The sequence below is a fragment of the Phyllostomus discolor genome, chromosome 7, assembly GCF_004126475.2.
Source record: "Phyllostomus discolor isolate MPI-MPIP mPhyDis1 chromosome 7, mPhyDis1.pri.v3, whole genome shotgun sequence".
Taxonomy (NCBI): domain Eukaryota; kingdom Metazoa; phylum Chordata; class Mammalia; order Chiroptera; family Phyllostomidae; genus Phyllostomus; species Phyllostomus discolor.
In genome coordinates this window covers 137,264,187-137,286,100 of record NC_040909.2, presented here as the reverse complement: position 1 = coordinate 137,286,100, position 21,914 = coordinate 137,264,187, and the positions used below count along the sequence as shown (strand labels likewise).

The following is a 21,914-nucleotide window of genomic DNA, read 5'->3' as shown; positions in this document are numbered from 1 at the left end:
TTTTTAAAATGAGCTCCTAGCGTCTTTAAGCCCAGCCCGGTCTCGGAACGGACCGCCGCGGTGCCGCCTGTCTCCGAGGGCGCAGGGCCGGGCTTGGGCCGGGGCTGCACGCCTCCTCGGGAGGCAGAGGCCTGTCTCCTCCCTTCCTGGGGAAGACCCCTGCTTCCCTGATTCTCGCACGCTGCCAGGTCGTTGTCCTTGGGCTTTGCATGCTGTCTCCGCATTGACTCCGGGAGCGCGGGCGTGGTGCTCCTGGCGCGCCGGCAGCCCGCCCCGCTCTGACGCCGCGTGCCGGGAGCCAGGCACAGTCGTGCCTGTGTGTTCTGCTTGTTTTTTTTTTACGGAGGTTTTGTCTGCTGCCTTTATTAACATGGTTTTTCTTCTCTTTCTCTCTCTGATAATTTCTTTAACCTTTCCTCACCTTCCGTTCGACAATAGCCATGGAGGGTAAGCACTTCGTGTCTGTGTGTCTGTCCAGCTCTGTCTCACACCCAGCGCTCTGCATGTGGCTAGCCTGGAAAGTCGCGGGGGCCTGGGAGGGCGCAGGTACTCAGTTCTTCACCAGAAACCGTGTCGGTAGCTGTTGGAGAGGGAGACGGGACCACCTCTGCAGGATGGAGCTGTTGTCCTCCTCTGTCTCCTGCCCAGGCGGGGACTCCCGGGTTCCAGGTTCCTTGGGCAGAGACGGCCTGTGGGCTCAGGAGCGGGCGCCCAGCGCTCCAGCCTGAGCCCAGGCTGCCCCAGGCTGCCCCAGGCTGCAGACTCCCGCAGGCACACGGCTGTGCACCGAGTTAGCTTTCTGGGAAGACTCGGGCTGAGGCCTGGGGGCCAGCGTAATGCTTGAACACGGCTGAGACTCCCCGGGGGCCCTTGTGCAGCTCGGCACACAGTTCACCTTGGGTCACGTCTGGCCATGTCTCTGTGCCTGGCGCTGGGTGGCCCTGTCACCTCTGTCCCTCCCTATGTGGGAGCTGAGGCCACCCACCCTCCCCCGGGAAGCGCGGCGCCAGGCTGGGAGGGCACCGCCTGCCGTCCCCGAGCAGCAGCCCACGCACCGGCGGGGTCCGCTCGAGGAGCGGCTTTCCAGCAGGTGGGGGGTGGGGCTGCCAGGCTCAGCGGCGGCCGACACTGCAGGGTCCAACCCAGTGGGCACGGCGAGTCCTCATGCAGAGCGCTCGGCCTGCGGCCGGCGTCCCGGGGACGCTCCGCGGGTGTGACACAGTCCCGGTCTCGGTGGGCGAAGGGCCCCGGGTGCATCGAATCAGCTCTCCGAGAGGGTCCGGGCTGCTTAGTGTGTGTGTGATTCCATCTCGTGCCCTTTAACTGAGCTCAAAGTTGGAAAAATGGTGGCCTCAAGTGCGTGCCACTCGGATGAGTCACATCGTGTCATCCTCAAAGTGAACTCCACCCCTCACCAAAGAGAAAATCAGCTCTGTGATCTGCTTTGATCTCTTTTAAAGACCCTCCCTAACTGCGTCGTGGTGATAGGCCGCCACCTGCTGGACAGTAGAAAGATAACAGCTTCTGTGTTGGCAGCTTCAGCCCCAGGAAATCAGCCCCCCGCCCACGGCCAACCTGGACCGCTCCAATGACAGGGTGTACGAGAACGTGACAGGCCTGGTGAAGGCCGTGATCGAGATGTCCAGCAAGATCCAGCCCGCCCCGCCCGAGGAGTACGTCCCCATGGTGAAGGTACGGCGGCCGCGGCCCCTGGGCGGGACCGTGCGGGGTCACAGCCCCCGTCACACACAGGGCTGCTCCTGCCCGAGGTCTGGGGCACGTCTCGGAGTGGCGGTCGGGTCGGGACGGCTGCACAGGGGGGTGGCATCAGCGTGCACTCGGTGCGTGCAGACTGGCCTCGCGACACCTCTCTGCCAGGCTGCCGGGCCGCAGGGGCTGCCCCGGGAAGAACCGATTCAGGGAGCACCGTGAGGACGGGGTGCCGGGCCCAGGGCATGTCGTCCGCCCTCTGCCGCGCTGGCAGGCCCAGCCAGGAGGGCAGGCAGCGTGGTATGGGCGGAGTGTCGCGCGGCGAGGAGAGCGGGGGCTCCTGCAGCCTCTGCTCCCGTGCACGCTCCCCACCTGTTCCCCCGGGCGGGCGGGCCTTGCCCCAGGGAGCAGGATTTTCAAGGGGAAGGGGCCCTGTGACTCGGGAAAGGTTGGGATGGGCACTGAGCAGGAGAAACAGAAATGCTCTGTGGAGCGGCAGAGAGAAACGAAAAGTCACACGTGGGAGGGAAAGCTCGGTGCCTCGCGTGACTCCGTGCCAGCTGACGCGTGCGGTCCTGTCCCCCTAGGACGTCGGCCTGGCCCTGCGCACACTGCTGGCCACCGTGGACGAGACCATTCCCAGCTTGCCGGCCAGCACTCACCGAGAGGTAGGGCTCGGCCCCCTGCCCCGACTCGGGGTGCACGAGGCCCGAGGTGGCTCCTCCCTGTGTGGTGAGCTGCCGGGGGGCGCGCAGCAGGCTGGTGGGAAGGTGGCTGGAGGCGGCCCCCCTGACCCCTCTCGCCCTGCAGATCGAGATGGCGCAGAAGCTGCTGAACTCGGACCTGGGCGAGCTCATCGGCAAGATGAAGCTGGCCCAGCAGTACGTGCTGACCAGCCTGCAGCAGGAATACAAGAAGCAGATGCTCACCGCCGCCCACGCCTTGGCCGTGGACGCCAAGAACCTGCTGGACGTCATTGACCAGGCGCGGCTGAAGATGCTGAGTCAGACGAGACCCCACTGAGCCTGCCTGAGCCCAGCGCGCTGCCCCGTCTTCCCTCCGTGCCCACCAGCAGCCGGCGACGCCTGCCCGTCGCCGCACGACCGCGCCAACTCCCCGACTGACAGCCGGTTGAAACCCTCTCGTACAAGTCTGACCACGTTTTGATTGGGGTTCATTTTTTCTTCTGGTTTTGAATCGGTGTTCAGAAAAGTCCAGGACCCCAAATGGGGGGGTTTTCTGATAACGAAAACTGTATGTGCGAAGCTCGTAGGGTCACGAAAGGGTCTGTGCGCCCGGTGTCGGTGGACATTGCTGGGGCTTGCGGGCGGCAGGCAGGACGACTGGAGGAGCCGGGGGCTCCTGCCCCCACCACGGAACCGCGTGCCGACCGGAGTCTGTGCCGCGCGGGGACCCATTCGGCTCGAGGCTTGCCGACCGCGCCTGACAAAGGAGGAACACGGACGCTCTGCTCGGAGCCCCGAGTCACTTCAGAAGGAGGAGGGCAGCCCCTTGCCCTCCCTGCCTCCCCTTCCCGCGGGTTTGCGGGGCTCTGCTGGGGACTCCGCCCCTCCGCCCGGGCAGCGTGCCGGCTCCGTAGCGCGGTGCTCTCCAGGGCAGGGCTGCCCTCTGCCAGCGCGCTCCAGACTGCACTGAGAAGGGGCTCTGGACCCACCCCGTCTCCGTTTTTATATAATTTATACAGAAAGATTAAAGCCATGCTGACTATTTTATAGCCACTGGAGTTCACTAACCTTCATCGCGTCTGTCTTCCCAGGAGAGGGTCCGCACACCGGAGGGCGGGCTTTCTCTGCCGCCAGCCAGCCGCCCGCCCGTCCCGGTGGGCACTTTGGAGAACAGCACCCTCCCTTTGGTCTGTTGGGGGATATAAGTTATTCTCAGGAAGAATATAATGAACTGTACAGTTACTTTGACCTATTAAACAGGTGTTACCAGTAAAGGTCTCAGTGTAATGTCCTTCCTCGTGGTCCTTTTCCTTCAAACCACGTAAACTTTCTCAGGTGACTTGGCAGATAGAACAGCACCCGGGAAGGCTCTCGGTGACGATCCGCTTCTGTTTCCTTGCCTCCCAGACAGGCCGGGGTGGTCGCCACAGAAAGATGGCCCCACCTTCTCGCTAAGGGCAGACGCCAAGGTAGGCGCCTTGTCACCCTGCGGGTTCCCTCGGCAGCCCTGGAGTCACCGTGCCGTCCCGGCCTCGGGGGTCCGAGGGGGTCCCCAGAGCCGCCGGAACCGGGGGCCCGGCGGGGGTTCCTGTGCACGCCCCTTCCCGCTGGGCTTCCACAGCACTGACGTCCTCCGACAGAGGTCAGGGGTCAGTCGCCCTGCATGAGTTTCTCTTCTCTGGCTTCTCTCAGGGCCCGAGTCGGTCCCCTCCTCCTCGGGGCGGGGCGTGCGCGGGGTGTCTAGCAGTGTCCCTTGCCGCCGCCCGCTAGAAGCTGGATGTCCTCTCCCCTCCCCGCTGTCGACACCGAGCCTGTCCCCGACGTGGCCCGAGCGCGACCTGCGGCCGCAGGGACAGCCGCCCGACGCGAGCGCCCTGCCCCCGGTCTCCCCCTCGGCACGGAGCGCTGTGGCCGAGGCGTGCGTGCCCTGCGAGTCCGGGAGGAAGGGGCCCCTCCGTCGTGCGGACGTTGGTCGTGAGGACCTGGAGGCGGGACCGGCGGTGCTGCGTGGGCATGGGAGCCGGAGGACGGGACACTGGCCGCCAAGGGCCCTGCCCACGGGGTGCAGGCCGGGGGCCTGGGGTCTCGGTGCTGCTGGGGGACCGCACCCCACCCTGCCACCGAGAGCTGCCGAGTGAGGCCGACCCTACCTGCCAGCACCCTGGGCCCTGGAGTGCCGCTGGGCGGGGGGGGGGCGCCTCTCGGAGTCTGGCCCGGTGCTCGGCGCAGCGACGATTCGGGGGAGCCCAGCGGCGGTGTCTGCTGGGGGGGCCCGAGTTTCAGGAGAACGCCGGCTGAAAGCGGCTGGGCCTTCCGCGTCTCTCGGTCTCTCGCACGGTGAACGGGCACCAGGGAGACACCAGTCCCAGACACGCGCAGTGCTCGTCTCACCGAACACACGGTGCCGCCCGCCCTGGCAGCAGGAGGGAGGTGGGACGGGCGAGCCGCCACCAGAGTGGCGAGCGCCTTCCTCTTGGTCCCCGAGAACAGCTGGGCGTCCTGCGGATCAAAGCGAGTGGAATTGTTTGATTTCACACCGATCGATTGTTTGATCCTCATTTAATTAACCTCAAAGCCAAAAGCGTGCATCCGTCCTGACAGCACCGGAAACCGTGCCGCCGCCGTGCTCCTTGCCCCGGGCGTGCCTGGCAGCGCCAGCGCGGGCCGCCGGGCCTGGGTCCTGCGGCAGGGCACCTCCGTCTGGCTTCTTGCTCCCGCAGCACGCCACGTCACAGATACACCCGTTCCGCCGGGTCTTGATCAACTCGCTCTGGACTGCGCTCCGCAGTCTCGCACGTGAAACACGGGCGTGCCTGGATCTCGTGCTCGGTGGGCTCTGGTGTCGCCCTGGAAGGGCGTGCTGGCGTTTGAGCACCAAGTGGAGCCACCTTCCGACACGGAGCGTGTCCGCCCGGCCCAGGGCTTCCACCTGGGGGTCCGCCGAGCGAGCGAGCCCGTGAGCGAGCGCCTTAGCTCTCCGTAACTGCGTGCACTGAGCGTGCCGGGCTAAGGGCTTGACGAGGGCTGACGCAGAGAGGTGACAGAAGCTTCCAGAGCGTTTCATTGGCGAAGCTGTAGATGAGCGGACGTGTCTGAGCTCCCCAACCCGCTCTGGCTCTGAACCTGGCGGCTCTGAAGCAGGGGCATCCGACATCAGGCCCAGGAAAGGGCCTTCTCGCCCGAGCCCCGCCGCCTGGGTGGCCCCCACCTCGCGCCGACCCCCGTACTTTCCTCTTAGCCTTTCCAACTCATTTGCAATGTTAACCTAGAAGTAGAAAGGTGTCACAAAGTAAGTAAAAAGGCAACTAGCATTTATGTGAGTTTCGTTTTTTTAAAAAGAGGAGCTATTAGGAAGCACTGATGCAGGTAGAGCCCAAACTGTTCTGAGGAGACAGGGGCGAGGGGTGCGGATGGGACGGGGAGGGACGGTGACGCCCACAGGAGGACGGCGCAGACGGGGCGGCACAGGGAGGGGGAGTCCGCGGGGCGTGTTTAACTCTCAGGCCGGCGGCCCCGGCACCCGCACTCTCGTCCTCGCAGATGGCTCCTCGGGGCAGGGTGCTGCCCCCGGTCATTCCGACGCCCCAAGGTTGGGGTGCAAGCGGTCAGGGCGGCCCCCCTGGGGCAGCGGCTCCGGCTCCGTGTTCGAGGGGCTCCGTGTGTGACAGCAGTTACGTGTGCACTGTAGGGCCCCCTGTGTCAGCTCCCACCGTCTGAGAAGCCCCTGGTGGCCAGGCCCAGGCAGCTCCTGCTGCGCGGTGGCGCTCCTTGTCTCACCGCGCACCTGCGGGCCAGCGGCCAGGCAGCCCCAGCGCCACCCCACCACCCCGCAGCAGCAGGAGGGGGCTCCTCCCAGCGACCTGGGGGGCTGTGGGGAGGTGGCCAAGCTGGAGCCGCACCACGTCCCGGGGGCCGGAGCCAGTCCCACACTGGAGCCCGCTTGGCTCTGCCTTTTCAGGCCACGCCTGGCAACCCTCTTCTCAGAAAGAGGGTTGGAGGCCACATCTGCCCCCCCCCCCCCACTCCCATCGGGGCCGGTGGCGACCGCACAGCCCTGGTGTGTGTCCATCCCGCCGTCCACATCCACCCCCGAGACCTCTGGGGGGGTGCACTGGAGCTTGTGGCGCAACGTAAGCCAGTCTTCCGGCGTCTGGCACTCGCCGCCCCTGGCCCCTCGGGCCCTTCCACAGGTGTGCGGCTGTCTGCGTGGGGTCCGCGTTTCCCTAACGGTCAGGGGGGTCTCCAGGGGCCCCTTAGTCCTGGGTCTCCCCTTCGGTGACGGGTGCGTCCAGGTCTTTTGCCCAGGTTCTAGGAGGAGTGTGCCTTCTCACTGTTGGATTCCGAGGGTCTTTTCAGTGCCCCGGACGCGGGTCCTCTGCCCAACGCATGGCGTGCAAATGCGCCCTCCCGCCCTGGGCTGCCCTTTGGCCCTCTCTCAGGCCTTGGCCAGAGCTCCAGCGCTCCTGCTGGTTCGGCCCGGCGCGCCCCCTTCTCTCTCCGGACTGGCCTCCGCTGGCAAGCCCGAGGGCTGCCTGCCCGGCCCGGGGTCCCGACGACGTCCTCCTGCTACTGCTGTGTGCAGTTCGCCGCTCGGTCTGCGGCCCCTGCGCAGCGGAGTGTCCAGCGTCTCTGTGGAGGGACACCTGGGCCGTCCCCTCCTCACTCGGGGGCCACCGTGTCCCCGGATGCATCTCCAACGAGCCCCGTGCACTCCGGGGTCCCGGGGGCGCCGCCGCCCGCAGCACCAAGGTGCCCGTGGCCCCCAGGCCGAGCAGGGAGGGGGCACTGGTCACCGGGACCCTCGCCGGAGCCGCTGCCGGGCGCACCCAGGCAGAGTGGCCTCGCCTCACACCCGGTCCGCGGGTCGGAATGGCGCAGGCGTGCGTTGGAAGTCTTCCCCGGTCCTCCACGCCCTCCCGTCTTTAGCTGAGACAGGCAGCCGCTGTCTTTGTCCAGAGGGTCTTTGAACGTTAGCGTTGGACGGGGCCACGGAAGAGGTCCACCACTCGGAGTCTCCCAAAGCGTGCTCCTGGGACCCGAGGGGGCCCCGTGGTCAGAGGGTTCTGTTGTCAGGTGGGCTTGGGACCGCTCCCGGAGGCTCCCCTCCCTCCCTCCCTCCTCTTTGTAGAAGCCCCGTGCTTAACACTTGTTCCAGGCCCTGAGAAGGCGCGGAGTCAGTCGGTCCCTTTGGTGGCCTGTAACTCCGTGCTTCCCAGTGCATTTGACTTCGGAACCCCTCTTGACCGCGTGCAGGCACGGCGTTAGAACAAGTTATTCCAGTGCCTGCACGCTGGCCCAGAAAGAGCGAGGGGCCTAGGGGTGGAGAGTGTGTGGGCGTGGTGACCACAGGAGGGCGCTGTGGCTCCCTGCCGCTGCGAACCACGGGTCGTTGCTGCTCTGCACCGCCCAGCCCGGAGGACCCTGCAGTTTCGGCACAGAGACCCCCAGGTACGGGGCAGTGAATGGTGCCTGCGGGGAGCGGCCCGGCCCCAGAGGACCCCCGAGTACGCCCTGCGTGGTCAGCACGGAGCACTGGGTGCAGGCCTGGAGGAGCTGGCGGCCGCTGGATCGCGGGGACCACTGGTGGCGGAAGAGGAGCACGCAGGGCGTCTGGGCTTGTCTTGGGGGGGCGGGCGGGGAGCAAGTGTTGGCCCCGCTGGGGGCGAGGGAGGAAGAGCAGCTCCGGAGGAGGAAGTTGGTTTGCATTCCGGCACCTGAGGAAGGGGGCGGGTCCTCAACACCGGCTTGGAGGGCGCGGCCTGCGGAGGTGGGCGCAGGGGCCACGCCCAGGCAGAGGGAGGATCCCACCCAGAGCCTGGACCAGCGCCCCTCCGCCAGCAGGGGTCGCGCTTGCCCGTCGGCCTCGGCGGGGAGGCGACACAAAGAAATGCCAGGGCGACACTATGTTGCCTGGCCTGCGAAGGAACCCTGGCCACAAACTTAACCGGCGTGCGCGCTCCGAAGTAGGGCGCTCCGCGGAAAGACCGGGTCGGGGCGTGGGAGGCGGGAGGTGCCAGCAGCCGCAGGTTTCGAAGTTGAGTCATTGGGGGATTTCGGGCGTCAGCTCCGTGCCTGGCGGAGAGCCGCGAGTCTCGCCCTCTTCATGTCACAGCACATAAACGGACCCCTCAGAGTCTGCAGACCACCCAAAACAGCTTTTCCCGATGTGAAAAAAAGGGCGTGGTTTGGACTCATTCACGTCCCACGGCTATTGTGTTGGGTGTTGTCGTTTTTTCACTTGGCAGTCTGAGGGAAAAGAGGTCACCCAACAGTGAGGTGCTGCCCGTTTTCGGAATTCTTGTGGTGCCGCGGTTGGGAGTCGCCGGTGGGGACCGCGGTGACAACAGGCACGGCCGGGACAGGAAAGTGTCTCGGTGGTGAACTACGGCGGCGGAGGCACAGAGGAGGACGCGAAGAACGAGCGCAGCTCACGAGACGTGACATCTGAGGAGGGACCACCCCGCCCGCCCCAGCCCCAGGGCCCCCTGGTCTCAGCAGAACCCGCCCCCTCCCCCAGCGGTACCCACGGCTCTGCCGCTCGTGGTGACCACCTTACATGTTGTCTTTGTTTAGCTTCTGGCTGTTAATGCTGCAGCCCTGAGCCCGGCTCTGGAGCATCAATAAGGCGAGCTATGCAGTTGGCTGGTGGACTCTTCCACCCCATGTCACTGCCCTGTGGGCCGCGAGGAGCTGACCAGCTGACCGGGGGCTCGGCGTCCGGCTGGCCCCTCTTCGGGAACAGGGGCCGCTCTCCGGAGCTATTGCTGCAGGGCAGCCCCGGTGCCCAGTCCTGTCCCGGCGAATGTTCCCTGGAGCTGCCCTCTGTCCTGCCAGGGCCCCACCGCCCAACACTGCTTTCCAAAGTGGATGCGCCCGGCCCGCCCTCACGGTGACGCTGAGAAGCAGCCCGAAGGTGGTGGAGCCGAAGACCCTGGCCGGGCACAACGAGCCGGGCTGCCCCCGCAGGGCACTGGGAGCTCGGTGGGGCGCCTGGACCCCACACAGAGCGAGGTGGGGCCAGGGGAGGGCTTCGAGCACAGCGGGCCCAAATCAGATCTCTGCTCAGAGGAGACGGCTGCCAGGCGGAGAGCCAGGGACCCGGAGAGCAGCTTCAGGGGCTCCTCGGGCCACCTGGGCCACCTGGGCCACCTGGGCGAGGACGGGGGTGGGGGTCTGAGGGGGGGGGGTGGGCCCACGGGGCCCCGGGGACCGGGGTCCACGGCGGTGATTTGGTGGAGTTGGGTGTCCCCTTCAGTTTCTCCCGGAGGAACCGCTGCTCTCCCTGCACTTGTTCTGGAAGCCCTTGAGGCTTGCAAGGCCCCTGCTGAGTGGGGAGCCCCCTGCAGGCAGGGCTGGAGTCCGCCCTGGCGGCGGGCTTGGCCCCCGGGAGCACGCAGCTCCGTGCAGCCCACGCGCAGATATCACGTATTTGTGGGGCCGAGGCGCCAGCGGGCGAGGGGATGTTGCAGGTGGTGGGCACCTTGGCACGGTTTCCCCTTCGCCTTCTAGTCACCCACCATTAAGGGGAAAGCAGGCCCTCGCTGGCGGGCGGGCTGCCCCGGAACCAGCTCCAGAAAACCGCTGGACCAAGGAGGGGAGCGTGAGGGACGGAGGGTTTGCTTAGGCGGAGGCCCTTCCGGCCCTGGCGGGGCAGGCACAGAAAGCCGTGGAGGCGCCTGGGAGGCCCGAGTGCTGGCCTGGGGATTATCGGGCGTTGTGGTCGCGTGCGAGGGCCCGACGCACTCAAGTTCGCATTCTGGATCGGAAGCAAGCTTCCCGACCTTCAGGTTTCGTTAATAAAAAAAAAAAAAAAAAAAGCCAGGCTGAGATGCTGGGGCGCCAACGTGGAGTCCAGCCCCAGGCCAGCTTCGTGACTGAGCGCACCGGCCGGGGGCGGGGGTGACGCTGGGGAGGGTCATGTGCCCCCCTCACCCTGGAGCAGCCAGACCCCGCTTCCCACGCGCGCGGGAGGCGGCGGGGAGACGAGGGCCGGGCTGTCTCGTTTTCCCCCCGGGTCTCGGGCAGTGACGCTGTGCTGGTCCCGCTCCGCCCCGAGGAGGCCACGTCGCCCATCTTAGTGGCTGCGAGGAGCGCCCCCGCCCGCGTCCCCCCAGCCCGGCCCCGCCCTGGATCCCTGCCCGCCCCGCGGGGCCCCCATCTCGGCCCCCAGACGAGCGCGCGCCCGGCCTCCCTCCGGCCTCGCAGCCCCTCCCCTCTCCCCCGCGCCCCGCCCTCCAAGCCCCGCCCCCGCTCTCTCGCCCCGCCCCGCCCGCTCGCCCCGCCCCTCCCCCCGCCCGCCGCCGCCGCTGCCGCCGCCGCCTCCGCCTCCGCCCGCCGCCCGGGCCGCGTCGGGTAAACCTGTTTGGCGAGGCGGCCGCGCCGGGGCGGATCGTGCGGCCGGCGGCTCCCTCGCGGCTCGCGGCGTCGGGGCCCGTGGCGCGCGCGCGGCCGCCCCTCGGCCCCGGAGCCCCTCGGCGGCGCCACCATGTACTCGGGAGCCGGCCCCGGTGAGTCCTCGCGCGGGGCGCCGGCCAGACGCTCGCGCTCCTCCCTGCGGCGCCGGGGCGGGGGGCGGTTGGCGGGCGCGGGCCGGGCCGGGCCGGAGGGGCCCGGGGAGCGGGTCCCGGGGCGGCGGCCGCAGCCTGGCCTCTTCGGGCCGAGTCGTCGGGGCGCCCCGCGCGGCCTGGGCCTCCCGCGCCGCTGGGGCCCGCGCGGGTAGGCCCGAGGCCGCGTCTGGGCCGCTGCGCCGCCGCCGGGCGGGCAGGCCGGGCTCGGGGCCGCGGGGCGCGGGCGCGGAGGCGCAGGCCCGGGTCCGGGAGCAGGCGGCGGGAGCGGCGGGAGCGGCGGGAGCGGCGGCGGCCTGGAGCGCGCTCAGTTTCGTTTTGCTGGTTGCCAGCACTTCTGCGGCCCCCGTCTCCGAAGGCGAGGCTGCGGATGCCCGGTGCTGGCCGGCGCCTGCGGGGATTAGGGCTGCAGACCGGAGGGCTGGGCGGCGGCACCCCGAACCCTCAGTCGGCCTGCGGCCCATTCTCATTCCAGACACGCCGCCCCCGTATTCAAGTGCTAATTGCCTTCTACAATGGGCTGGGAGAGGCGAGGAGGTCCGCCGGCCGTGCCTTAGCGCCCCTTCTTGCTAGTCAGCCTCTCTGTCTTTGGAAAAGTTCTAAAAAACTTGAAGTGCTAAAAGCAGTACCCCCCCCCCCTTTAAATGCACACTTAGAAGGGCGGCCGACGTGGTGGGCCGAGAAAAGGGTCTAGTGTTGTGGAGCGTTTTCGCCGTCCCCCGGCAGGCACGTGGCTCCTAAATTTCCCGCTGGCCCTGCCGCTTGCACAGGGCACTGCCTGTCCCCTTTGTCCGCCTGCCGGGCGCCGCCCGGCTCCGCGCTAGGTGGTCCTGGCCCTGTGCTGGGTGCATTCCTTCCCTGGGCCCTCCGCCGCCGCCTGCCCCCCGGGTCCGGGCCCCACCTGTCCCAGACCTCCAAATCCGGAGTCCGGAAGCCCCTCCTGACCCACTCCGGTTCCTGACCGTGTCTCCTGCTGCTGCGTCTGCTCACAAACAGCTCTGTCTGCTCCTGGGACTTCTGAGTGTCTTTTTTTTTTTGGTGTCACTTAGAGAGCTGCTTCAGGGGTGAGCCTGACCAACTTTTACGGGAAGTCAGCAAGCTGGTTACAGAACGGCTTTATTAAACCTTACACCCGGGAGATGACTCCTGCCTTGCGGGGAAGGGTCCTGGTCTCTGGCGTCCCAGCCTTGGGGGCAGATTTGGCTGCTGAGGCTCTGGTGGCGGCCCCTCCCCCTTGCACGAGGCTCTCCCTGCTCGTCCCGGTGGAGCGCCCAGCAAGTGCTGGCCACCGCACATCCATTTTTTTCCAGAGACTCAGTTTGAAAGTCGAAGGCCTGGAAAAAGTGAGGAACCTTGAGGAAGGTCAAGCTTCCGTGTTGTGTGTTGCATCCTGGAGTCCCCTGGACAGCCCGCTAAGTCGGCGGGGGTCGTCTTAAACATAGGCAATGGCGGCCCGGAGAGGTTAGGACCTTGGCAAGGTCGCGGGGCCAGCGGGCATGGGGACAACGGTCTGCTCCCCAGCTGACTCTATACTCCCCTTAGGGAAGGAGCGGTCCGTCTTTCTGACCTTGACCCATAGTGAGAAATACCTGTTACTTGCAGACTGGGCCGTAGTGTGGGCACGCACAGGCATCCTTGAAACCGGAGCTTCGGAGGCAGCGCTTATTACCTTACCGGTGCCCTGCCCCCTGCGCCCTGCCCCTGCCGTATCCTCTCTGTCTCCTCTTTAAAATCGCGTGGGCTCACCCCCTCCTGAGCTGTGGGCTCACTCTGGTCACTGACGGCTTTGGGGAGACCGTTGTTGCTCTGGGGGTGTCCCCAGGTCGTGGCACAGCGGGCACAGGCCCCCGTGGTTCGCAGATGAGCCTGCCCTGGCGTCGGACAGCTGTGGCTGAGGAAATCGGCCCGTCTGGTGGGCGGTCCTCAGCTGGTGGCAGGACGGGCGCCAACCCGACGTCCAGGCTGCGTGAGTGCTCCGGGGTCGCCCCACGGTGACGCTGGGCAGGCTGCCTGTGCACGCCGAGGCTCCTGATTTTGTTTAAGAGGAATTTTTGGAAGTGTCTCTTCGGTGAAACTTTTAAATGAGTTTCCCAACTCAGGAGAATGAGAAGGCGTTCGATCTGGCCTGTACAGCAATTGCAGGTAGTTTCGCTCCCCCTTGTTGTAACACGCCAATTAAGCAACTTACTAAGTAAACCGAGTTGTGAAAAGCAGAGTTCGCGGGAGGTCTGTTGTGTGATGTCTGTTACAAGTGCTGTCGCCCGCGTGAGTTAGTGTCTGGACTCCGGAGTCAGGTGTGTTACTGTTTTCGAGTTTTTTGAACTGTTCACAAGAGGCAGTGGTTTAGGATGGGCGGGTTCTCCAGTGCCTCTGAACCGTCGTCGCAGGACAGGACGTAGTAGTTTACTTTTTAAAACCACTTAACTGTCCCAGCAGCCGCCGTTGTTGATTTTTCCCGGCTTAGCTGTGGGGCGCCCCCCCCCCCCCGCCCCCGTTGCTGCAGAGCAGCCCCGGGACCCCCAAGGTTTGTCTGAGAGTCCTCTGAAGGGGCCGTGGGCTCTGACACCCCCGTACCCCACTGTCCCCCACCCTGCCTTATCTCGGTGGGCGTGTGGCCTGGCCCCCCCCTCGGTGTGTGTGGGCCGCCGTGGCAGCCTGCTGCCCCCGGCTGGGAGGTGGGGCGGTGGAACCAAGCCCCCTTGGATCTGTCCCAGACCCTGAAGAAGGACTTAAATAAGGGGTTAAGGAAAAGATGTAAAAGCTTCGGCTCCTGAAACCTATGTGGTTTTAAGGAGCAGAATATTTTTGTTGTTTCTAGCTTCAGTGTCAAGGGTTTTCACAACGCCCAGGGGTTTATTCTTTTTATTTTTCTTTTATTGACTTCAGAGGGGGAGGGGAGGGGGGAAGGGAGGGAGAGAAGCCTCCCTGTGGGAAGATCAGGGCTCCGCTGCGTCCCGCACGGGTGTGCCCCGCCTGGGACAGGACCTTGGGCCTTTGGGTCTGGGGGCCACGCCCGGCCAGCCGCGCCACGCCCGGTTTGTTCTTCGTAACGGGCTGTGCGGCCCTCCTGTGACTGCCAGTCTGACAAAACACATCTTCGTTTCTTGACTTGCTCTGGTGAAACCTTCACAAACGTAACACTTGGTTTTTGAAAATAGTTCCCGCGGTGCGCTGACTTAAAACCCGACAGGCAGGGGACCGGTCCAGCCCCCTGGCATCACCATCCCTCCCCTCAGCAGGCTGGGCGGCCGCCGGGTTCCTCACACCCGCCCCCCCCCCGGCCCCCCCTCCTCGCGCAGTGCTGGAAAGACGGTCCCAGGCCCGTCACCCCCGCCCCCGGCACTTCAGCGCCCCGTCCGGAGCTGGGACACGCTAAACCCGGGGCCACCGTCACGTCCTCTCACATCGGAAGCACGTTTAGAGTTGGTCGTTTCAGATCGTGAATTTTAGTAAAAGTTCGCATAAATTTGGTTTTATGTCTTTTTTTTTTTTAACATCATGAGCTGGGAATAACTTCTAAAACTTTTTCTTTATTGATGTAAGAGAAATGCTGGTTTTTTGTTCCACTTATTTATGCATTCACTGGTTGAGTCCTGCATGTTCCCTGACCGGGAATTGAACCTGCAGCCTTGGCGTGTCGGGTCACTGCTCCAACCCAGTGGTCCTCAACCTTTTTGGCACCAGGGACTGGTTTTTGGGAGACAGTTTTTCCACTGACCGGGGATGGGGCATGGTTTCGGGATGATTCACTCGCATTACACTCCAACGCGCCTCCTGCTGCGTGGCCCAGTTCCGAGGGGCCCGGACCAGACCTCACCCCCACTGGGGGTCCCGAGTCCCCCCGACAGCTCGCTGTCCCCGGTCCCCCAGCCTCCCGAGCAGCAGGTGGGGCGCTGGCTGTGGGCCGCCCATGCCCTGCAGCCAGTTCAGACAGCACCGCACGACAGGATTCTTCTCCGCCGTCCTCCCTGGATGCGTGAAACCCTGAGCCTGGTGCCGGCTCTCTGCGCAACTCTCCCCTGTCGTCGGGGGGGCTGTGCCCCGTCACCGCCCTTGGCCTTCCCACCCGGAGACTGGCAGGCGCACCAGGCGCTCGCAGTCACCTCCCTGGGCCGCCTGGCCTGCCCGGGGCTGAGGAACAGGTCGGGGCCGGCTCCCTGCCCACGAGCGTCCCTGAGCCTCGGGCTGATGTGTGGTCCGCTGTCTTGCTGCCCCTCGGCGGCTCCGCACACGCTGCACCCTCACGATCGGAAGGGCCTGCCTCGGCCTGCCCGAGGCCCGCGTGCTGGGCGGGCGGCGGTCACGCAACCAGTCGTGCTCTGGGGGGTGGTCCCGCTGCACCGCAGGAGGGGCCGTGGGGAAGTTGCAGGCGCGCTGCAGGGGCCACACAGCGTGCGAGGTGACTGGGCTTGGGGGGCGCGCGGGCCTTGGCGCCCCGGGCACGGCACCCCGGCTGGGGGTCAGGGGTGGCTCCCGTCCGCACCAACCGTCCGCACCGTCTGGTGGTTTGTTAGCAGCGGTGCCGCCCATGTCTGGGCCCCCACGCTGCCCCCACCAGTTCCGTGGCTTTGGAGAGTTTCGTAGCTTTCCTAAGCCTCAGCTTTTGTGCCTGGGAAGGGGGGGTGGGCCCCCGGTGGTCGTGAGGATGAAGGGCCTGAGCCGAGCCGTGCAGGCTGGGGCCTCAGGCGAGGGTCTGGGGGTCCGCGCGGGGTCTGTCCTGTCCGCCCCCAGGCGTCTGTCTCTAAACCTGGACGGAGAGCACGGCCCAGCCCGCCCCCCCCCTCCCCCAGAGGAAATGGTCCCAGGACGAGAGGGGGTGTGGGCTGCTCCTGGTCTGGGTGACCCCAGTCGTTGAATGTTTGACCCGGCGCCCTGATGGGGTGCGGGGTGGTCACCCTGCGTCCAGCTGGCTTCCTGGCAGCTGGTGACACGTTAACAGACAAGGACGACGAATGCACAGCTGCTTTGGGGGCGGAGTCACGTGTAGCACGTGGGCGTGAGCTTGAGGTTCGGGGAGGCTGAGGGGGCCCCGCCGGAGAAGGGGTGGGAGGGCAGGGCAGGTGGAGACGGGGCTCCGGGGGGGGGGGGCGGTGCCCACCTTCAGCAGCTGGCCACAGAGTCGCCTGAAGGCTTCTCCCGTCTCGGCCCCAACACCCAGGAAACTGCGCCTCGAGGAGGTCCTGGGGGCCCGTCCTGCTGTGGGGGGTGCGTGGGGGCGCGGAGGGGGGCGGCGAGCGGGGGCGGCCCCGGACAGCACCCTCCTGAGCTCCGGGGCAGAGTGAGGCCTTCGCCCGGGAACCGCTGGGCGCACCCCCGGGAGAGCGGGGTCGCCAGCCGGCGCCGTGGGCACGCGCCTAGAAGGGGAGACTGTGGTGTCCCGGAGGAAGAGGACTCTGTGCCAGGGGACGGCGGAAGTTAAGAGCACCTGCCGTCCCTTTCCTGAGAGAGCTGGGGGCCGCGAGAAGGACCACACTCCAGTCCGGCTCGCGTGTGGTGCCAGGTGCCTTGGGTGCGGCCCACCCGAACCTCCCTGGACTCAGGGCAGAGGAGGCCTCTGGCGGTCACTGCCCAGCCTGCGGGAGTCGCAGCGAGCCCCGTTCTGTGCCCGTCTTGCAGCAAACAGGACCCCAGTGAGGCCCAGCCTTACCCCGGAGAGTCCGGTCTGTGTGGTTCGGCAGGTGATCTCTGGGTGTGGTTCTAGGAGGCACCCAGAGGTGCACAGAGGCGGAAACGCTGGGGTTCAGAGGTCAGGCTCCCTGGGAATCTATCTTGACACCATCAGGCTGGTCGGTTGGGGGAGCAGCGGGAACCCCACATGGCCAGGGCCCGGTGCCGGCTCGGCCCACGGCCCTCTCTCTGGGGGCGTGGGGGCGCACTCCGTGCTGTGGGGCCCCCCCGGCTCGGCCAGCATGGCTGTCACTGGGCTTGCCCGAGACACCACGGTGGTGGGCGGGGGGGGGGGGGGCATTTGGCGCGGCGGCTGCCTTGAGTCTCGGGCACAGACCAAGGGGGGGCTCCCGTGCCGGTGGGGCGGGGGGCTTGCGTTCAGTCCTCAGTGCCGTTGTGTCCCAGCGGCGGCAAGGGAGCGGGGGCTCGAGAGAGAGGGCTCCCCGGGCTCTGCGGCCAGCAGGTAGTGGCCATGCTGGCCTTTCTCCGGGACGAGAGTTGATGCCACCAGAGGAGCAAGGGAGGGGGCGGGCCCGGGCGTCGTGGGGGCGGGGGGCCATGTGCCACGGCACGCCCTCCCTCCCTGTGACGAGCCCGGCACACGCTGGGGGTCGGGCCGACCTCACCTGGACCCTGGCAGCACGGGGGTGGGGCGGGGGGTGCGGCCTAGCCGCTCTGCCCCCCAGGGGCCCCTGCTGGCGGAGCTGCTCAGAGGGGCCCACTTGGGCAGGTGGCAGGTGCAGCCTGCTCCCTCCACCTAGGCTGCACACCGTCAGGTGTGCATCCCCGATGCAGAACGCTCTCCAGGTGCTCTGTCCAGGGCGGGGGGAGGGGGGACCGGCCCTGACGCCCGGCACACCTGTTCCTGGCAGAGCCGTGGGGACGGGGCTGGGGCCGGTGGGGACCCGCTGTGCCTGGGGCGTGCCAGGCTCTGCCTCCAGAGGAGGGGCCCCACCCCGCCCGGCGGAAGTGAGTCACCGTCCTGCCTGCAGTTTCCACGTGGTGACGGAGCTGCAGTGGCCCCGTCCCTGGCCGGGGTGGTGGGCATCGCTGGGGTGCCCTGCCCCCTCTGCGTGCTGCCTCGGGCGGAGCGCGCCCCGATAGCTGACCGGAGACGCGGCTCGCTCAGGAACACGGTGTCGGACTGGGGAGGCGTCCCCACGCCCCTGAGACGGGTGGTCCCAGCTGAGCCTTGAGCTCCAGCATCTGGTGCCCTGGGGGGTGAAGTGCCAGCGCCAGGGAGGGGAGGGGAGGTGGGCGGGGAGAACAGGATGTTCTGAGGGGGTGGGGGAGGCAGTGACAGAGTGTCTGGCCCCAGGGCCTGGAGGCCAAGGTGAGCGGGGGTGGGGCCTGAGGAACGGCCAGCGCCGGTGCTTCCAGGTGCCGAGGGCACAGCCGGAACTCCAGGAACTCTGGGAGGGGAGGCAGGTGCAGTGTTGGGGGTGGGAGGTCGGATGGCCTGGGGGGGACTTTGGGCCCAGGAGGCTCTGAGGAGAGGAGAGGCGGATCCCCGGGGTTGCTGTTCCCAATGGGCTGAGCAGGGTGGGTGGAGGCCTGGAGTCCGCCCGGAGGGAGGGCCGGCATGCCACCCCCCAGGCCCCCCAGCCCCTCGCAGCCCCAGGCCTCCCAGCCCCTGTGCGGTCAGAGCCCGGGGCCCAGCCCTGGGCCTCCCGTGGGGGCTTGAGTGGAAACATTCCGTGAGACAACTACAAAGCAGGGCCGTCTGCCTGCCTCCTCCCTCCGCTCTCCTGGCCCACGGAGCCCGAGTTGCCGGTTCGAGGCCCCCACACCCCCCCGGTGCCCTGGCGCACGCAGGCGCTATTGGGTCTGCCCGCTCCTCACGGCGGTGGGCTGTGACACTCGACTGAGCCGGGGTCCGAGTCAGGCCCTGTTGGGCATGACTGGCAGATGTCTCTTCAGTATCTTTTTAAAAAGACTTTATTTGTTTATTTCTGGAGGAGGGAAGGAAGAGAGGGAGAGGAACACCCATGTGCAAGAGAAGCACCAGTGTGCGGTTGCCCCCACCCGGGCCCGACCCGGGCCCTGGCCTGGCCGGGAATCGAACCTGCCACCCCTCGCTTTGCGGGATGACGCCCGACTCACGGAGCCATGCTGGTCAGGGCCCGGTCTCTCCTTGAAACCACAGTGTTGTCGGGAGAACTTGCGCGGCGCTCGGTTGCCATTGGAAGCGGGAACTCAGTGTGTTCCGTCACGTTCACGGACTTGGGCCCGCATCACCGCCGCTGCCCCGCCCCGGGGACACCCCGTGCCCTTCAGCTGCCCCACCCCCAGCCTGGACAGCCACGGCACCCTCTGGGTCCACAGCCCGCCTTCCGCTCCCCAGTTCTCCCGATTCTCTGGTTGTGGCGCCGGCCACCGCCCAGCCTGGTCTCGGATGCGTCTTCTGGGGTCCCCAGCGTGTCCTTTGTCCTGGGTGGGCTTCCTGCAGGGGGCGTCGGGGGGGGGCCAAAGGCTTGGCTGAGGCAGCTTCTGCTGTGCTGGGCTTTTGGGGCGGGGGCGGTATGAACACCGGCCGCTGTTGCTCGCTTGCCCACGGGGGCTCCCCCGCGCCGGGGCTCCGTGGCTGCCTGTGCCCTCACACTGTGCCCGGATGAGTGTCCGTGGAGGGTGTGGGGGCAGGACACCCGCGGGGTGGGGGGAGAGAGGCTGGTCCCGGGTGGCTGCATCTGAGAACAGGGGCGGGGGGAGGGGTGCTGGCTTCGCTGACAACCAGGATGAGGAAGGAGGAGGGGGCAGGGCGGGGGAGCTGCTCGCTCCTGCGTACAGTGCACGGGAGGTGGCTGAGAAACGCAGGAGCGTCCCAGGAGTTGGTGTGCGTGTTTGAGGCTCCCCGTGTTGTCTCAAGGTGTGTGCCTGTCTCCTTCGATGCCACAGCCCCCCAAGCCACCCCCCATCATCTCAGCCACCTGTGCATGCATGCGTGTGCCCTGCGCTCTGCCCCCTGCCCTGTGCCTCCTGTGTATGCACCGAATGGGTGTTACATTGTTTCCTGTTTCAAAGCCCTGTCTCCTGACTCGATACTTGTGTAGAGTTTCCGAAATTTCCACACCCACCCCCTCTGGGGCCTTTTCTCATGGGGACCCTCGCGCCCCATCCCTCCCGTGTCCCTGGTGACGCGGCAGGCTCAGCGGACGGGGTCCCGGCTCTGCCTGCAGCAGAAGGTCCTGCACGCCGCACAGCCCCAAGGGGGTGGCCCTGGGGCCACTGGCTCAACGGTTCCCTCAGTGGGCGGGGCCCGCCCAGGGGAAGTGGGTGCCGGCAGAGATGGGGACGGTCGGGGAGGGCTCCCTCCTGCCCCCAGGTCTCTCCGCTGCCCTGCCCTCCCGGGAGCTGGCAGATGCGCTGCTGGGGACGGCGTCGGGTGTGACTTGCTCTGGAGGCGGGTGCCTCGGGGCTCCCTCCGGGCACACAGCTCCCGGGGCGCCGTCACTCAGCGTCCATCCATCCGTGAGACACGGGCACCTGCCGTTCCTCCTGGTGGGACAGGCTGCGCCGACCCACGTGGTGCCCGCCAGGGAGGGGGTGTGGAATGGGGCGTGGGCGGTCCCCCCCTCGCAGCCCTGCCCCCTCTCGGTGCCGGGATCCCTCAGGGCAGCCCCGGGGACAGATGCGTGTGGGGCGGGGTTCTCTGAAAACAGGTGGGGTCAGTAGGGCAGGGGCGGGGAGGGGCCGGGGAGCTGCGGCAGCTCCGAGTGGCCTTCGGGGTTTTTGGTGGACGCAGGTCGGCTTTCTGAGGGACCAGCATTTCGTTCCACCTGGGGGCCCTCTCACCTGAGCTGCCCCGTGACCACGGAGAGGCCCCGCCTCACCCCCCACCTCCGTCCTCTGCCTCGCCTTCTCGTGGTCAGGGCGGGCGGGGTGGGGGTGGGGTGCCGCCCCCGCGTGGCGCACGTCAGGGGTGACGTGCGAGTGGTGCCCCGTGAGACCTCGACGCGGCTGTCCCAGCAAACCCTCGTCCGAGGGGTGGTTTTTGTTTTACTTCTGCACTTCGTTGACATAAGGTGTTTTTAAGCCCGTGTTGTAGAATGGCGGTTGTCGAAGGTTCTCCCAAAGCCGTGTTTCAGGTTGGCGCTTCTCCCGTGACGCCGTGAGACACCCGTGTTCACGTCCTCCGTGCGGGGCCACCGGCCTCCCGGGGCTGCGTGCTCGTCCCTGCGACTCTGGGGCCGACCCCAAGGCCGACCCCGAGGTGCCCTGGCCGCTGGTCGCAGCACGCACGGTCCACACCCACGTGCCGGCGCCGAGAACGGAAGGAGAGTGACCGGTGCTGTTTTCAAAGAGAGGAGTTTCCTCCAGAACGCCGCGGCCTGTTGTGTGGCCGGCAGGGAGTTCACGGGGTGTGGGAGGGGCTCCTGGGGGAGTCTGCTCTGTGGCCTGGGCGACAGGGTGTGGGCGTCGTGTGGGGCTCGGCCAGGGGTGCCGGGCGAGGCCGTGGGCCGCACAGTGCAGGGCCTGCGGACGCGGTCTCCCCGACACCCCGCCGAGTGCAGGGTGTCCGCCCCGTGCCGGAGGCCTGGGGGCAGGCGGGTCCGACCGGGGGGTCGCAGACGAGCGGTCACAGGCCGGGGTGAGCGGGCGGAGTGTGGTCTTCTCTAGGAGACCCTCTGTGCTCGGGGCCCTGAGGGACCGGCCATCCCGTGCCAGGGCCCGGCTGTCTGCGTGGACGGTGTCAGAGCTGTTCTGGAAACAGAGGCCCAGAGGGGACAGGGCGGGCGAGGCAGGGCCGCAGTGCAGCCGCGAGCGTGAGGTCAGACCAGAGCTCCGTGTGGACGGGACGTGGTGTGGGGGGGGCGGGGGGGGGGGGCTGCGGGACCCCGAGGGCGCACGTGCGAGGGCGTGGCCGTCTTCAGCTGGGAGCGTGTTGAACCTCTTCCCCGTCTTCACCCCCCCCCCCGCAGTGCAGTGCGCGGAGGAAACTGCCTCTGACCCGGCCCCGAGCCCTCGTCTCCGTCCCTGGAGTGGCAGCTGTTGGTCGCGTTTGGAGCGGGTCCCGGTGCAGCCTCCGCGCTCTGGCTCTGGGCTCGGCGGGCCCCTGTGCCGATGGCCGTGACCCCAGTGGGGCCGCCTGTGGGGCCGGGGCTGGGAGCAGGTGTCCCCGAGGCGGCAGCTGCTCGGGGCCGGGAGAGGGCCCTGGTACCGTCCACCTGAGGGCATTTTCCATGTTTTATCGAAAGCGGTTTGTTTTCCATGCCTGCACCTGGCCAGTCAGCTGCGGCCTCATCATGTGCTGCTTACAGGGCAGTGGCAGGACTGGTGGCTTGGGCGG

General features: G+C 67.2%; 2 protein-coding genes across 11 annotated transcripts in view; both read left to right on the top strand.

Annotated features, from left to right (window-relative positions):
* PTK2 (protein tyrosine kinase 2) overlaps nucleotides 1–3,670 on the top strand; it is a 130,253-nt gene extending 126,583 nt beyond the window's left edge. For 6 of the 9 annotated variants that reach the window (XM_036031459.1, XM_028533637.2, XM_036031452.1 and 3 more), the window contains 4 exons: nucleotides 439–447; nucleotides 1,537–1,692; nucleotides 2,298–2,378; nucleotides 2,521–3,670. In XM_036031459.1, the coding sequence (XP_035887352.1) occupies nucleotides 439–447; nucleotides 1,537–1,692; nucleotides 2,298–2,378; nucleotides 2,521–2,733 (459 nt within the window). In that variant the 3' untranslated portion in view covers nucleotides 2,734–3,670. The remainder of the gene's footprint in view (nucleotides 1–438; nucleotides 448–1,536; nucleotides 1,693–2,297; nucleotides 2,379–2,520) is intronic. The other 3 variants (XM_036031453.1, XM_036031456.1, XM_036031458.1) reach the window with 1 other exon arrangement.
* Nucleotides 3,671–10,706: 7,036 nt separating this feature from the next.
* The window catches only part of AGO2 (argonaute RISC catalytic component 2), a 55,439-nt gene continuing 44,231 nt past the window's right edge, over nucleotides 10,707–21,914 (top strand). For both annotated transcript variants that reach the window (XM_036031451.1, XM_028533883.2), the window contains exon 1: nucleotides 10,707–10,903. In XM_036031451.1, the coding sequence (XP_035887344.1) occupies nucleotides 10,882–10,903 (22 nt within the window). In that variant the 5' untranslated portion in view covers nucleotides 10,707–10,881. The remainder of the gene's footprint in view (nucleotides 10,904–21,914) is intronic.